This window comes from Microtus ochrogaster, linkage group LG2, assembly GCF_000317375.1.
Source record: "Microtus ochrogaster isolate Prairie Vole_2 linkage group LG2, MicOch1.0, whole genome shotgun sequence".
Lineage (NCBI taxonomy): Eukaryota > Metazoa > Chordata > Mammalia > Rodentia > Cricetidae > Microtus > Microtus ochrogaster.
This window is the reverse complement of record NC_022028.1, coordinates 52,133,440-52,148,765: the sequence shown is the minus strand read 5'-3', so window position 1 is coordinate 52,148,765 and position 15,326 is coordinate 52,133,440. Positions and strand designations below refer to the sequence as shown.

The 15,326-nt window shown below is 52.9% G+C and overlaps 1 protein-coding gene across 2 annotated transcripts; it reads left to right on the top strand.

Annotated features, from left to right (window-relative positions):
- The first annotated feature begins 401 nt into the window (after window positions 1-401).
- Znf76 (zinc finger protein 76) lies at window positions 402-15,326 on the top strand. Of its 2 annotated transcripts, XM_026785713.1 has the most exons (13): window positions 402-485; window positions 5,199-5,279; window positions 5,389-5,466; window positions 7,581-7,780; window positions 9,648-9,764; window positions 9,971-10,046; window positions 10,569-10,694; window positions 10,822-11,001; window positions 11,693-11,929; window positions 12,018-12,181; window positions 12,735-12,899; window positions 13,851-13,964; window positions 14,521-15,326. In XM_026785713.1, the coding sequence occupies exons 1-13, from the start codon at window positions 413-415 to the stop codon at window positions 14,620-14,622; spliced, it is 1,713 nt and encodes a 570-aa protein (XP_026641514.1). In that variant the 5' UTR covers window positions 402-412; the 3' UTR covers window positions 14,623-15,326. The 2 variants fall into 2 exon arrangements, with proteins under 2 accessions (XP_026641514.1, XP_026641515.1); XM_026785714.1 differs by lacking the exon at window positions 14,521-15,326 and having other exon boundaries at window positions 12,735-12,912; window positions 13,851-13,922.

Sequence of the window (15,326 nt, the reverse complement as noted above, 5' to 3'; positions counted from 1 at the left end):
ATGGTCAGCAGTGCCAGTGAACGAATGGGTCTGAGCGCAGGGAAGATGCTGAACAAGCCCAGAGAACCAGACAGGGAGCTGCCTGCCTACAGCCTTTAAAGGGAGCGAATCTCAAAGGGTTCAGATCCACAGACTTTGGCTTCACATGCAGCTTGACCAGCGTGCTTCTACGCTCACCATCTAGAGCTCTGTGTGTGTATTTTGTACACTTCCCAGAGGAACCCACTTAGTTCTCTGGAAACATGGCTGTGTGTTCTTGGCTGGTCTCAGTCATTGCAGCAGGAGGTAGCCGTGAAGCTTTTTTTATGTGACATTGTCCATTTTCTCAGATTGGTGACCCAGAAGGAAATCTCTGACCTCATTGGTGGCCAGAAGCCAACTTCATGTCTGAAGACACAAGTAGCAGTTTGTCATGGAAAGCTTGGGGCTGCAGACGGTGACCCTCAGTGATGGGACGACAGCCTACGTCCAGCAAGCTGTCAAAGGTGAGTGTTGCCGGGGACCTGAGTCCTGTGTCTCAGCCGCTTCCAGTAGTGTCACCGCCTCACTGCCCTCCTGCCTGCTTGTCCCTGCCCGGAGCAGCCTCTGTGTGAGGGTCTCATATGTACATGAGGGAAGAGCACTCCTTAGAGTAAACCCTCATGGGATGGGTGAGCAGGTGCTCACCTGCAAGCCAAGGCCTCCGCTTTCAGACACAACTATTCCATTTTATGGTCCTTCCTAGATAAAGGCAGTTCACCACCCTGATTCAGGAAAGCATAAGCCCTGGACTGTCTTCCTGAGTCTCTACCATGTACCAGATACCCTAGGTTCAGAAGGGGGCACCCCAGTGTGCAGTTCGTGCCTTACTGTCTGACATTAGTGGGTGCCAGAAATAATAAATGTTGGGTTCACAAAGAAATTTGAGTTGCAGGTAAGTAACAGATTCTTTGGTAGTATAAGTATGTCCTCAAATTTGCATGGGTCATGTGTTTATAGGATCAAATCATAAAACAGTTCTACACAGTCCTTAAGAGTAGACTGGGGAGCTGAGGCTGGCTCAGTTAGAGAGGACCCGAGTTGGGTCTCCAGCACCTATGTTGGGCGGCCCACGACTGCCAGTAACTCCAGCTCCAGGGGATCCAACACCCTATTCTGGTGTCTGAGGTTACCCATATATACATAGCACCCCCATTCACATATATGCCTAATTAAAAGTAAAAGTGAATTTTGAAGAGCTTTAAGAGCAGATGAGATATCCTTTATGTAGGTGTTCAGGACCAGACAACACATACCAGGTTTGGAGACTTGGGTTTGGAATGTTGCACAGACCTGAGCTTGCACGTTCCTAATCTAAAGTCATTAGGATTTCAAGCATTGTAGACTTTAGATTTTCAGATGAGGGATACTCGTAATGAAAGTTTGTTTGAAATTCAGACTTAGTTAGCAGTCGTGTGTTCCATCTGGCATCCTGCATCCTCTGTCAAGGAAGTTCAAATCCAGGCGAGTGTGGAGCCAGCAGAGTGCTGTTGGGCGTAGGGGCCTTTGGGTGGGGTGCTCCTCCTTTGGGTGGGGTGCTCCTCCTTTCTTCCAGCATTCTCAGACGTGCCCCATGGGTTGTTGTCTCCTCCCACCTTTCCTAACTGCGGTAAGCACCGCTCTCCCTGTGGCCGTGTTGCTGCCTCCCTTTCAGTACATGGCTGAGCTTCCATGCCTGGGTCTACAGGTGCCACCTGTTTCTGTTTGTTTGCTCACTTAAAATTGTTTCCTTTCTTTATTAGTTTGTTTGTTGTTGTTTTGGTTTTTCGAGACAGGATTTCTCAGTGTCATCCTGGCTGTCCTAGAACTCGCTTTGTAGACCAGGCTGGCCTCAAACTCAGAGATCCACCTGCCTCTGCCTCCTGAGTGCTGGGATTAAAGGTGCTCGTCACCACGTCCAGCCTAAAATTTTGTTTCTTGATAATGATGTGAGACACACCTAGGTGTCCTCTGTAAGCTCTCGAGGAGGTGGCCAGGCTTCTGGGAGGCCTGTCACAAACTGTTGTTTGTGGCCTGTCTAGGATTGTTCTCTTGCCAATGTGTTTTCTCTACAATGCTGCTAAAGCCCCAAACTCTCTGACTTTCCGTTACAAGACCTGTCCCTCTGGTGACGCCTGTGAGAGAAAGAATTTAGGTGGGGCTGTGTTTCTCCTTAGACCCTGTGACTTCCCTTGTGCCAGCTTCCCACAGGGAATCGGTAGTTGAATGAATAAAAGCAGTTGTCAGGCAGGCCCAGGCCTACAATCTCTACACGTGGGAGACTGGGGCTAGCCTGAGCTACAGAGTGAGACCCTGTCTTAAAAGGGCACAACAGCAAAGAAGTGAGCTCTCTGGCCTAGAAGCCGCTCCTCGTAAATCTTCCCTCCGTAAGTTAAGCCTTCACCTCCTCCACCTCTCTGTGTCTTTCTGCCATCGTTCTTAGATCTGTTCCCCGCCTTCTCCATCACGTTGCAGTGTGTGTGCATGCACTTGTACACACTCATATGCACGCAAACAAATAAATGTCATTTAAACATTTAAAAAATTTCCTTCACCAGAATAATTAGTCTTTTCCTTTTAAACTCAACCTTACTCAAAATCTTAGGACATGGACGATGCTCTTTGCCAGAATGTACCAAGAATGGCCCTCCAGTCCATGTCCCCCAGAATTCCTCTTCCCATCTAAAATCACGGGAGCCTGGTCTCAACTGACCACTGCCTCTTGGCATCCTGGGCTTCCGAACTCCCACAGGAACTGCCTAAGTTTACCTGCAGCAGCCTGAGCTTTTTTGTGACTTGCCTCTCCAAACTTTTCCAAAGCCCTCCCACAAAAAGTTCTCGAAACTTAAGATCTACACCATGGGCACAGCCGGCACCCCCCTTCTCTGGCGCCCGTTTCTGTGAGTTCTTCTGCCTTGCTGTGATGAAAACCTCCCAGAAATGACACGGAGGGGAAAGGTTACTCTGGCTCACGGTTTGAAGGTGTCCAGTCCATAGTCATTTAACCTCCTGCTTGGGCAGAACGTCATGGCAAACAGGAGCCCGTGGGTAGTGGGAGAGAGCTGTTCACCTCATGGCAGACAGGAAGGAGGAAGTGACGCACACACTCACCACCTGACCCCCAGAGACCCACTTCTTCCAGACAAGCCCCCCTCCTGTAGTTTCCAAAACTTTCCAAAACAGGAAGACATTTGTTATTGAAGGTTGTGTACTGGTGAGTCATCTGCCCTTTATAAGAGAACCCAAGAAGACTCCCTCTAGGGGCAAGGTTGGGGATTCCCCTGCGGGGCATAGCAGCAGAAGCCAGCTGGTGGTTCTGCTGACTTAGAGGAACTGTCTGAAGGAAGGAGCAAACCCTTCTCTGGCATGAACTTGTCCATCTCCCCTTCTTGCTTTCTCTTCTCACTCCCATCCCTCTTTCCCCCTCCTGAGAGACCACCTGAGCAGGGAGCACTTGAGTCTAATTCCAGGAGTCACCCAGACCCGGTGGCTCATTCCTGTGAGCCAGAAGCAGGAGGATGGAGGAAGTCAAGGTCATCCTCAGCTCTGTAATGACTGTGAGGCCAACCTGGGCAGCACAAAACCTTGTCTGAGAGAAAAGAAGAGATAAGAAAGCCCACATCTGTGTGCCCAAGAGGACTGATAACTTGGACCATATAGCGAGACCCTGTCTAAAAGATAAAATCAAGGATTAGGGGTACAGCTCATGAGTGAGACCCTGCCTGGCATGCACAAGGCTCTAGATTCAGTGTCCAGCACTGAAAAAGAGAAGAAAGCCTGGCATGATGTCCACGCCTGTCATCCCGGCATTTAGAAGGCAGAGAGAGGAAGGCACACGGCTGTGAGGTCTTTATTTGTCTGGTCAGTGAATTCCGGTCACCTGGGTCACAGCAAGATCCTGTAACGAGAAATGCTTTGGGTGGGGTGGACATGGGGCTTGACGTTTCATAGATCCGTTATGGGAACATGGCTCAGATGACAGTGCGTGGGCCCATAGCACAGTAGCGACACTCAGGCTAGGCAGATGGCTCGCCCTGTCAGCATACAAGCGTGAGGACCCAAGTTCAACTCTCAGCACCCACATAAAAAGCTGTGTGCGATGGATGGTGCATGCATGTAATCCCGCTGCTGGAAGACAGAGGCAGCAGGCTCGCTGGGGACGCTGGCCTGCCAGCCTTGCTTCATCTGGAAACTTCTGGTCAACCAGTGAGAGACAGTGTCTCAAAAACAAGAGAAGGCTTATTGAGGGATAACACCCAACGTAGATCTCCAGCACATACGTGCAGACACACACACACACACACACACACACACACACATGTGCACACATACACACACACATGTGCACACATACACCACAGCTTCCTGTTGCTTTACTTCCATTTCTTTTGTTCGTTTTTCAAGAAAGTCTCTCCTGTGGTCCTGGCTGAGGCTGACCTTGAACTCCTGGTCCTGCCACCACTTCCCACCTGCTGGGGTTATAGGTGTGCACCACCACAACTGGCTTTCAAACTGCACAGTAGATTTGCTATCGTGAGCTCGGAAGTTCAGGGAGGGCTGACCATACCCTGGCATGTTCCCAGGAAACCCAGTCCTCACAGCTACCATATAAGGAAGGGAGGGTTGTTAAGAATATGAACAGGAAGCTGAGACATGGGCTAAATAAGTGGCCCAGGGTCACACAATGAGTAAGAACCTGGGATTTACACTCGGGAGGTTTGTCCTGGCTCCAGAGCCCATTACAACTGCTGCCCACACCAAGGCCTGCCTTATTGGAGGCCCCAGGTTTGGCATACAGTTACAGGGAAAATGAGGTGATGTGTTTTTTGCGTTAGTTTGGTCTGCATGAATTTTTAGCATTTGGGATCGTCCCTGGTCTCTTCCTTCTATGCACAGCTCCACCCCAGCAGCTTTGTGCTAGATTAGAGGCCCTTACCTTCGCAGGCCTGGCTGGAGCACCGGAGGAGATCACTCCTGGGTCAGTGGCCCAAGGGGACACCTGAAGGTTACCCCGTGGCAGGATGTCTTTTCCCTTAGTGCCTCCAGACTGAGGCTTAGGAAGTGGGGAATGAGAGAACATGGTAAATGTCACCCATGCTTGGGTCACAGGCATGAATTCAGAGACTCCATAGGCGTCTACCAAAGCAGGCAAGCATGTGGCAGACCTGCGCCTGGCCCATTTCTTTGCTTCCACCTCCCAGGAGAGAAGCTGCTTGAAGGTCAGGTGATCCAGCTGGAGGACGGGACCGCTGCGTACATCCACCAGGTGACGATACAGAAAGGTGAGGCGTCCTGGCACGTCCCTGTTCAGAGCGGGGCCTGGCAGCCCTCCCTGAGACTTCCTCCATGGCTGCACGCTCCTGAGGATGGTTGGTGCTGCTCCCTTTACAGAGTCTTTCTCCTTTGAGGATGGCCAGCCTGTGCAGCTGGAGGATGGCAGCGTGGCCTACATACACCGCACACCCAAAGGTGGGCCATGGTCGGCACGCCTGGTGGGAAAGAAGAGGCAGAACTGGCCGGGGCCAGGCGGTCAACACAAGCACTGTCTTCCCAGAGACACAGCCTTGCTTACCCAAGAGCAGCCTTGCACGCCTTCCTTGGGGCAGACCACACAAGCAGCTGCCTCTGTCATAAGATGGCAGCAAGTCTTAAACATTGGCATAGGCTTTGGTGCTGACTTTGGCACCAGACCAGCCATCAAGACTTAGGTCTTTGCATTGGACCTGAGGGCACTATCACAAGCCAGGGAAAAGAAACTTGCTCATCTTTAGCAGTGAAGGAAGCTCCCCAGCAAGTGTCATGGCTCATCCCACACTCCCATCACTTAGGAAGCTGAGGCAGGATTGCCAGGAGCTCAGGGGCAGTCTGTGCTACTTAGTGTGTTCTGGGCTAGCCGGAGCTATAGAATGAGCCTGTCTCAAAGACCCAAAAGAAAATAGTTTCTAATGTACAAAAGAATAATCATTTAGATTGGAAGTGGTTCCGTGGGCAAGTCCACCCTCGGCACTGTGTTTGGGCCGGAGCATACACAGCAGAACAAAATCAGTCGGCCTGTTCAGCTGTTGGCCAGCTGTCCTGGATGAACCGGCTGTATACAGCAAGGCCGGATAGACTCCTCGGATGCTGTGCTGCGCCAGCCTCTTCCCTTTCTGACCCCTTTCTGCACTAGAATTGTACATAGCCCTAGATTAATAGGTATGTAACTTTTATATATGCATAAACAGTCACTGATAGTGAATCATAAAGAAATTTACAGTTTGGGGGCTGGAGAGATGACACAGCAGTTAGGAGCACTTCCTGCACTTACAGAGGTCCCAGGCTTGGTTCCCAGCACCCCCAGTCAGGCAGCGTTCAAATGCTTGTAGCTCCAATTCCAGAGGATGCAGTGTTTTCTGACTCCTCCTTTCCTCCAAGTACCTCCCCCCACCTTCTTTCTACCCTGTAACCACTCCTCAGAGAGGGTAAGGCCTCCCATGAGAGTCAACAAAGCATGGCATATCAAGTTGAAGCAGGACCAAGCCCCTGCCTGCTGCATCAAGGCTGATTGAGGCACCCCCCACAGGGAATAGGTTCCAGAAGCCAGCTCATGTGCCAGGGACGATCCTGGTGCCCCTGCTAGGGGCCCCACAAACAGACCAAGCTACACAACTGTCACCCACACGCAGAGGATCTAGGTCAGTCCTGTGCAGACTCCCTAACTGTCGGACTAGAGTCTGTGAGCTTTGGGTCAGCTGTCTCTGGGTTTCCCTGCCATGCCAAACTGCAATTTTTAAAATCAAATCTGTAACACAATATAGTCCAAAGTAGACTGACTTGATACTTGATACAATAGAAAAATACAATTTTTAATAACTATTTCTGTAATTCACTTTGTATGAAGAGTTAAAGCTGCAGATTATGACATGGTCTTGAATTTGAACTGGCTGGGTGTTTCAGGCGGGGCTGGTTTGTGTTGTGTGTTCAGAACTGAGGCTCCAGTGGAGTCACATGCTGCAACACTAGCAAGGACTTCCAGCAACACCCCAGATCCCTGCACGTTTTGTTTGAATCAGGTTTTAGCCATTGCACACGCAGAAACACCTAGAGGTGCCCAGTTTTTCACGATTCCAATATGCAGTTATGTAGAGCCGTCCGGGGTCACTAGCCACAGTCTAAGCAGCTGGGAACTGAGGAAGAGGAGCGGCAGCTTGGACTCAGAGCTCCAGACAGGACCAGCGAGTGCAGAAGTGGAGGTGGGAGGTGACATCAAGGATCTACTGGAGCAAGAAGCCTGGGAAACGGCAGAGGGGCGAGGGCCAAGGCCGGAGTACTGCGGACTCATCAGAGTAGAGGTTCCGGTCTTTATCCTAAGATAGTGGACCAGGCCCTCAAGGAGCTGCTGAGTCCCAGTCATTATACCCTGGGAGGCCTTGTCCTTATGTGAGACTGCCCCAGAAGGACCAACAAGAGAAAAGTCACAGTGAAGGCTGAAAAGTCCACACTGAGCCCCCCCCATTGGTGTACTTACCACTCATAATTTAAAGCCAGGGTCTCAGCTGGGTCTCCCCTGTGTGGCATCAGGACTAACTTCGTGTGCCCTGTAGAGGGCTATGACCCCAGCGCCCTGGAAGCTGTCCAGCTGGAAGACGGCTCCACCGCCTACATTCATCACCCTGTGTCTGAGCCGTCGGACAGCACCATCCTGGCTGTGCAAACAGAGGTGGGCTTGGAGGACCTGGCAGCCGAAGACGAAGAGGGCTTCAGCACAGACACAGTGGTGGCCCTGGAGCAATATGCAAACAAGGTGAGCATGCAGAGCCTGGCACTGCCTTTGCTCGGGAGAGTAGAGGGCCTTACCTGCCCACCACCTCTTGACACTGCCAAAACCTTACTTGTGTGGCCAAGTGTAGTGGTCTGAGCCTAGAATCTCAGCCCTTGACCTCGGAGAAAGGAGCCTGAAGCCAGCCTGGACCACACAATATCCATCAAACGAAAGCAAAGTGTAGAACTTCACCTCTAGAGAACAGGCAGGCCTGTGCCTGGGCACAGCCACGGCTGCTCTCGCTTGAGCCCTCTACCCCAGCTGGGGCCGTGACAGACAGCTTTGTGCACTTACTGTTGTTTACACTGCCGGAGGAGGGAAGGCTGCCCAGGGAGCAGTGGCTTCCATGTGGCAGGAAGGCAGACCCAGGCCCACTCGGGCTGCTGTGATAATCCTCTGCTCTTTGGGAAAGCTCTGCCCGTGTCTTTTATTAGTTTTTCCACCCACTGAAGTAAAATGCTGCTGTATTTATTGCTTCTCAGACTTACTTAGTCGCTTGGGGAAGTAAACCCAGCAGGCAGTGAGCAGGCCGCATATACCAGGACAACTAGGATTCGTGGAACAGGAGCCCTGAGAGAAGGCTCTGGTTCTCCAGAGTCTCCTGGACCTGCTGTCTTCCCTGCTGAGGACAGGAACAGAAAACCGTGGGCCATAGGCGTGCTCCCCTTGGGCCAACCACAGAGCTGGGTGGATGGGCAGTTTCCCAAACACTGGCTAACCTGCATGCTGGGAGAGTTGGTTTTATAAGCTATGGGAGAAAAGAGGAAATTCTCCTGCCTCTTCAAAAGGAAGCACAAAACCACCTCAGGCCACTCGGTCACAGCTCCTTTCTGTGAATATCTATGACTCTGGGAATATTAAAGACCAAGAGAATGGGGCTTTATTTAAAACAAGAGCCGTGAGGTCAGTGCTGGCTCTGCCACTGCCTGGTCCAGCTCAGGAGAGTCGCTGCCTCTAAGACCCGAGCTGAGAGAGTAAACTAAGTGGGATCAGGTGATTTCAGCAGTCAATTCCAGCTCTGATGATTCTGACCCCTGCCCGCTGTGCCCGCTGTCCCTGCTGTGCCTGCTGTGTGTGCTCCTCCCAGCAGGACCTCCCACTGGGAAGAAGAGGACTTGCTTCTGAACCCAGGCCTCCTAGTGTGTGTGGTCAGCTTTCTAACTCAGCCTAGTTCAAGTGTAGCCATCCCAGCAACCCTGCTTCCCGCCTTCCCAGCTATCTAGGAGATCCTCCAGGTGCCCTGTAATGTTCAGACTTAACCCGTCACTTCCCACCTTCGCAGCTATCTAGGAGATCCTCCTAGGTGCCCTGTAATGTTCAGACTTAATCCATCAGGGCTGCACCATGCCCATGCCAGCCCTGTTGTCATGTGGTTTGCCTGTTTGTCTGTCCCTGCCTGTCTAGCTGGCTCAGAGACACTCTCTCACACACATCATCTACATATAAAACATTCTGGAAAGGAGCTCCCGTTCTAAGCACATTGCTCAAGGGACTGGTGTGTCTTCCTGTCTCAGCCCTTCCCTTCTAGAGTCCAGCCTGTGGTCACACGGAGCCACGCCATGCTCCGGGTTTGAGTGAGAATTTTTGGACACTTGGTGGTTCTATTTGGGGACACCTAGAAGGTGCAGTAGGAAGTGTGCCACTGGGCGTGGACCTGGAGATTTGAAGCCTCATGCCACTTCAGCTCTGTCTTGGGCTTGTGTTGGAAGATGTGAGCACTCAGCTTTTCTGCTCCTGACCCAGGAAGTTTAGTTCTGTTCACTGGGTCTCGGGCCACCAGCTGGGTCTTGTATCCTCCTTCTCATCCTTGCAGGGAGTATGTTTAGGGACACCAAGATTTTCTTCTCAGGTTCTGCATGGTAGCTCGGCTCCCCATAATGACAAAGGGCAGCAGATTGGAGACAGAGCTTTCCGCTGCGGCTACAAGGGCTGTGGCCGTCTCTACACCACTGCCCATCACTTAAAGGTAAGGACTGACAACTTTCAGCCCTGTCTTCTTCCCTGGGAGACTGTACTACCCTGGCACTGCCCTGCCCCAGCCTCCTGCCACCCGCTGGAGGGAAGAGGCATGTTCAAAGGAAGCCAGCCAGGACACAGATGAGGGAGAACCAAAGAGCTGAGTCTATCCCCATCACACTGAGCGCTGAGTTATGGGTTTGCTTTTCCCCACAGGTACATGAACGAGCTCACACGGGTGACCGTCCATACAGGTGTGACTTCCCCAGCTGTGGAAAGGCCTTTGCCACAGGTAACACCTGAATGAAGTCACAGTCTGCTTTCAGTTGAGAGCAAAGGGTTCTAGATCTACCTAGAGACCTCCTCAGGTGGCCAAGCTCAGACTGCTATCCCAGAGAAACCACTGCGATGTGTGCTCCCTGAAGAACCTGCTCCCAGTGAGAGCCTGTGGGGGCTGGGCCTTCAGGAGAGGCTGGGCACGGGTAGAGAAGTCTGCCTCTTGTATAGGCTCTGACAGCGCCAGCTGTGGGCTGCAGAGGGCCGAGGCCTTTCTAGCTTTGCTTTCCCAGTGAAACAAGGACCCTTCGGTCCTGCTTCTCTAGGCTCCCCTGAATGTCATGTTCTGGAAGGTCTCCATCTGGCCTTAGGGAATATCATGAGGCATTGTGGGCTTTTCCTGGGTGGGACAGAGGTTGTCCTGGGCCTCTAGAGCCTTCCAGAAGATCACTTTAGACAGAGAGCCTCTAAATAAGGTAGGCATTGAGGGATGGGGTTCCGCTGGCTGCTCTTCTCACTTCCCACCACACATGGCTAGGCTACGGGCTAAAAAGTCACGTCCGTACTCATACGGGTGAGAAACCATACAAGTGCCCAGAGGAGCTGTGCAGCAAAGCCTTCAAGACCTCAGGGGACCTGCAGAAGCACGTCCGGACCCACACAGGTAGGCTGGGCCCTGCCACACTGTCCACAGCGGCCAGGGGTGTTTTTCAGACCGAGTCCCAGAGCCCGGGGCCATCCCTTCTTGCCCTGGTCCTCCTGAGCCTCCTCTCGAATCCCTGTCTACATAGGTGAACGCCCATTCCGGTGTCCTTTTGAGGGCTGTGGACGCTCCTTTACCACATCGAACATCCGGAAGGTACATGTGCGTACCCACACGGGCGAGCGGCCCTACACCTGCCCCGAGCCCCACTGTGGCCGTGGCTTCACCAGTGCCACCAACTACAAGAATCACGTGCGCATCCATACAGGTGGGCCGACTGGCATGTGAGCACTGCCCTCTCCCAGGCCCCGTCTCCTTCTGTAGGCTTCTGATTTGGGACACCTCTCAGCTCCAGCCCTTTTCTGCCAGCTACTCCAAGCTGAGTTGGGGTGGGTCACCCAGATGACTGTCTCCTCCTGTGAACAGTTCCCCGTTGGTAGTTGGGTCTAATCTGACAGGTCTTGCCCACCTTTGTGGACTTGGACAGTCCCTAGCCACATACCCACTGAGCTCTTGAAAGAGGCCAGGGTCAGGAGTGGTCTGGAAGAAACAGTGAAATGTCACCCTCCGAGCTTCTACTGTGCATATGGCTCTGTGTCCTTACCCTTCCTGGGTCACGCCCTTTGTCCAGCTTTCTATCATTTCTCAATCGTGTGCCCCATTTCTCCCTTCCTCCCTGACACTTCGCTCTGCCCCACTGTCTCTGCTGTTCGAACCCTCACCCCCTTCACACATTAGAATGCCCTACTCACTCCCCTTCTCAGAGCCCGACCTTGCTCTTTCCACCTTGTCGCTGGGTGCAGGGCTCCCACTCTCATGCCCTCCTGTCTCCCCAACCCCTGCCACTCAGTCCTCAGCCCCTCTGCTCTCCCCTCACCAGCCCTGTCCCCCAGCCCTATCCCCTTAGCTTTCCCCTTGCCAGCCCCAGTTCCCGCCCCCTCACAGCCCAGTGTCCCCAGGGGAGAAGCCATATGTTTGCACGGTGCCAGGCTGCGGAAAACGCTTCACTGAGTACTCGAGCCTGTACAAGCACCACGTGGTGCACACACACTGCAAGCCCTATACGTGCAGCAGCTGCGGCAAGACCTACCGGCAGACCTCCACCCTGGCCATGCACAAGCGTAGCGCACATGGGGAGCTGGAGGCCACCGAGGAGAGTGAGCAGGCCCTGTATGAGCAGCAGCAGCAGCTGGAGGGTGAGGGAGCCGGAAGCGGGGAGGTGGGGCCCACAGGGCCTCTCCTGGTGTCTGGCAGCAGGTGACAGCCTGGGCCCTCCTCTCTTAGCTGCCTCTGCTGCTGAGGAAAGCCCACCAACCAAACGAGCCCACATTGCTTACCTTTCGGAGGTGAAGGAAGAGAGCAATGACATCCCAACCCAAGTAGCCATGGTGACCGAAGAAGATGGGGCCCCCCAGGTGGCTCTTATCACTCAGGATGGTGCCCAGCAGGTAGAGACCCTGGGGATGGGTGGAGCAGTTTCAGAGTGGCTCCTCCAGTCTGGGGACTCTGGGGAGCCTCACCGCCACCCATGCTCCTGTTTTGCCTTTATGGACTTGAAAGAGCTAAGATTGAGGAGGCCCGTGTGGTCCTTGAGGGAACCTGCTCCTCCCAGTCCTTTCCTTCTCTGAGGCTGTTGCTCTTCATCCGAATGACATGCATGCTCTCAAGAGGGCTGGTGACAGAATATCCTGCCCCTTGGCCATACCTTGTTGTTTAGTGTGCCTCCTCCTTCCAGAGTGAGCAGGAAGACAAGTTAGGAGGAGAACCTGACCTGCATGCAGCGGCTTATAGGGGCAAAGTAGTGGGAGTAGAGTGCAGTGGGATGCCTTCGTGGTCCTCTCTGCAACCATGGCCCTGTGTCGTGGTCCTGGTCCCCAGCCAAGCTCTCTCTCTCTCTCAGCTTCTGTAAGCCAAGCTGTCTAGCGCAGCATGTGGCCTGTGGGTGCGCTCACACAGCCCTCTTCTGATGCCCCGTCCAGCTCATCTCCCTCCTGTCGGCAGGTCAGCCTGTCCCCGGAAGAGCTGCAGGCCCTGGGGAGTGCCATCAGTGTGGTGACTCAGCACGGCAGCACCACCGTCACTATCCCCAGCCACCACGATGAACTGGCCACAGCTGGCACACATACGGTCACCATGGTCAGCGCCGATGGCACCCAGACTCAGCCCGTATGACCAGGCGGTTTGCTTGTTCTCTGTGTTCCTTCCCATGGGGGCATTAAACGTGCAGTCCAAACCAATTAAGACAGTTCATGAGGAAGATGGCATAGAAGGTCTCCCTGACAGGCCCGGTGGCATAGGCCTGTAATTGTAGCTCCCTGGGGGGCTGAGGCAGGAAGATCACAAGTGTAAGGTCAATCTGGGCAACTAGGTGAGACCCTGTCTCAAGCAAGAGTACAAGGGATGTGGGCATGGCTCAGTAGCAGAGTTCCTGTCGGCATAGGCAAAATCCTAGGTTCAGTTCCTATTACAAAATAAAATTAAGGTCAGGAGTGGTGATGCACACCTTAATCCCAGCATCTGGGCAGCAGTTCTGTGAGTTCAAAGCCAGCCTGTTCTACACAGCAATTTCTAGAACAGACAGGATAGGAAAGAGAGACCCTGTCTCAAAAAAAAAAAAAAGTCTCCTCAGCAATCTTCATATTTATTTATTTATTTGGTTTTTTGAGACAGGGTTTCTCTGTGGCTTTGGAGCCTGTCCTGGAACTAGCTCTTGTAGACCAGGCTGGTCTCGAACTCACAGAGATCCACCTGACTCTGCCTCCCGAGTGCTGGGATTAAAGGCGTGCGCCACCATCGCCCGGCCAACCTTCATCTTTAAAACAGACCATCTCCAGACAGTGTCTAGGACAGGGTAGGCATAGTGGCCTGTATCAGCGCTAAGGACTAGGGTTGTAGCGTGGTGGTTGTTGCACCTGTGCCACTCCTGAGGTTTGTTCGGTCTCCAGTACCATCACTACCACACTGCCAACCTCACTGAAAAAAGATTCAACCTTGTGTAATTCTGAGCCCAAGCTGCTTAATCTGACGCATATGGCTTTCTCCGTTGGGAGTATTTTACTTGCATGGGGAAGGGGTAGGTGCTGCAGGTAGTTGGAAGGTCTTCCCTTCTGTTTTCAGGTCACAATCATTACCTCTGGGGCCCTGGTAACTGAGGACTCAAGTGTGGCGTCTCTTCATCATCAACAGGTGGCGCTGTTGGCCACAGCTAACGGAACACACATCGCCGTGCAGGTGGGCAGAAGAAAGGAGGGAAGGGTCCCTGACCAGAGAGGGCAGTGAAGCCTTGTTAGGATTCCTCTCTGCCAGCATCCACATGTCTGAAGGAGAGTGGGGACATCCTTGCCTTGGGGGTGACTGAGGCAAGCCCTATCTTCTTGAGTCTCTCTCTTCACCCAGGAGATAAGGAAGGTACCTTCCTTCCAAGGACATTTCTAGCTAGTTACTCTTTTTTGTTAGTTTGTTTGCTTTGGTTTAGTTTTTGGTAACAGGGTTTCTCTGTGTAACAGCCCTGGCTGTCCTGGAACTTGCTATGTAAAAACCAGGCCGGTCTCAAACTCAGAGACTCTTTGTCTCCCAAGTGCTGGGATTAAAGGTGTGTGCCACTACCCAGCCAGTTACTCTTTTATAAGCTGTCTGGTGTCTCTGACCCTGAGGCAGCGTGTGCTCTCCCTAGACCATGCCTGATAGGACTTTTTATCGGGGAATTTTCTACATTAGAAAGCTCAGGTGATCACACGTGCCTTGGCTGGGGTCTCACGCTGTCCTTCCTATGCCACCCTCTTCACAGTTGGAGGAGCAGACCCTGGAGGAGGCCATAAGTGGAGCCACCGCTGCCATGCAGCAAGGGACTGTGACTCTGGAAACCGCAGTGTCAGAGAGTGGCTGCTGAACCCAAGAGGACCGGCTCCACACAGTTCTGGAGAAGGTGCCACACTCGACGGCGGCCCTGCCTCTGGGGCCCTGGCTGTGGCTGACCCCAAGAAGATGACCACTTAGGCCGCTGGGATGAGAGGGCCGCAGGAAAATGGCCTCTAATGGAAAGGGCTGTGGGCCACACCTAAGACGAGGGTCAGGCAGCGGACAGTGGGGACCGAGGACAACCAGTGTGGTCACCAGGCTGCCCTGGACACCTGCTTTCCTCCCTTGGGGGAAAATTCGCTTCTGTACACTCTCTTTCTCAGAGAGATAGGAACTAGGTAGGTGAGGACCGGCCTCCACCCTGACTGGTCTGCCACCAGGGGAAAGGTAGACAGCTCTTCAGCCCGGCATCGTCTCCCAGCAATAACTACTTCCTGGGGGTAGGTTGGCCAAGATGCCTAGCCACTTGGCACCAGGGACTTCCTGCCAATGCAGTCAGAATTAATTCCTCAGGGGCCTGTGGCTGGAGTGGGTTCCCAGGCCACAGCTCCCCAGTGGCTCTTCACTCTGTCTATGGCAGAGAGGCAGAGAGTGGCCTGTACCTAGACTGCTGGGGATCAGGTTTAATTTGTTTTGTGGTTTGGTTTTTTAATTCTATTTTGATAATTATTTTTTTCTTGCTCTGGGTGGCGGCGGCAAACGGGTGAATGAATATTTAATAAAAGTTGCAAGTTT

What these genes read in the sequence shown, in the direction of transcription:
- Znf76 (XM_026785713.1), top strand. Translation starts at nt 413, where the DNA reads ATGGAAAGCTTGGGGCTGCAGACGGTGACCCTCAGTGATGGGACGACA. An exon ending in CGTCCAGCAAGCTGTCAAAG is followed by an intron (nt 486 to 5,198) that starts GTGAGTGTTGCC and finishes TCCACCTCCCAG; the next exon opens with GAGAGAAGCTGCTTGAAGGT. An exon ending in TGGAGCAATATGCAAACAAG is followed by an intron (nt 7,781 to 9,647) that starts GTGAGCATGCAG and finishes TTTTCTTCTCAG; the next exon opens with GTTCTGCATGGTAGCTCGGC.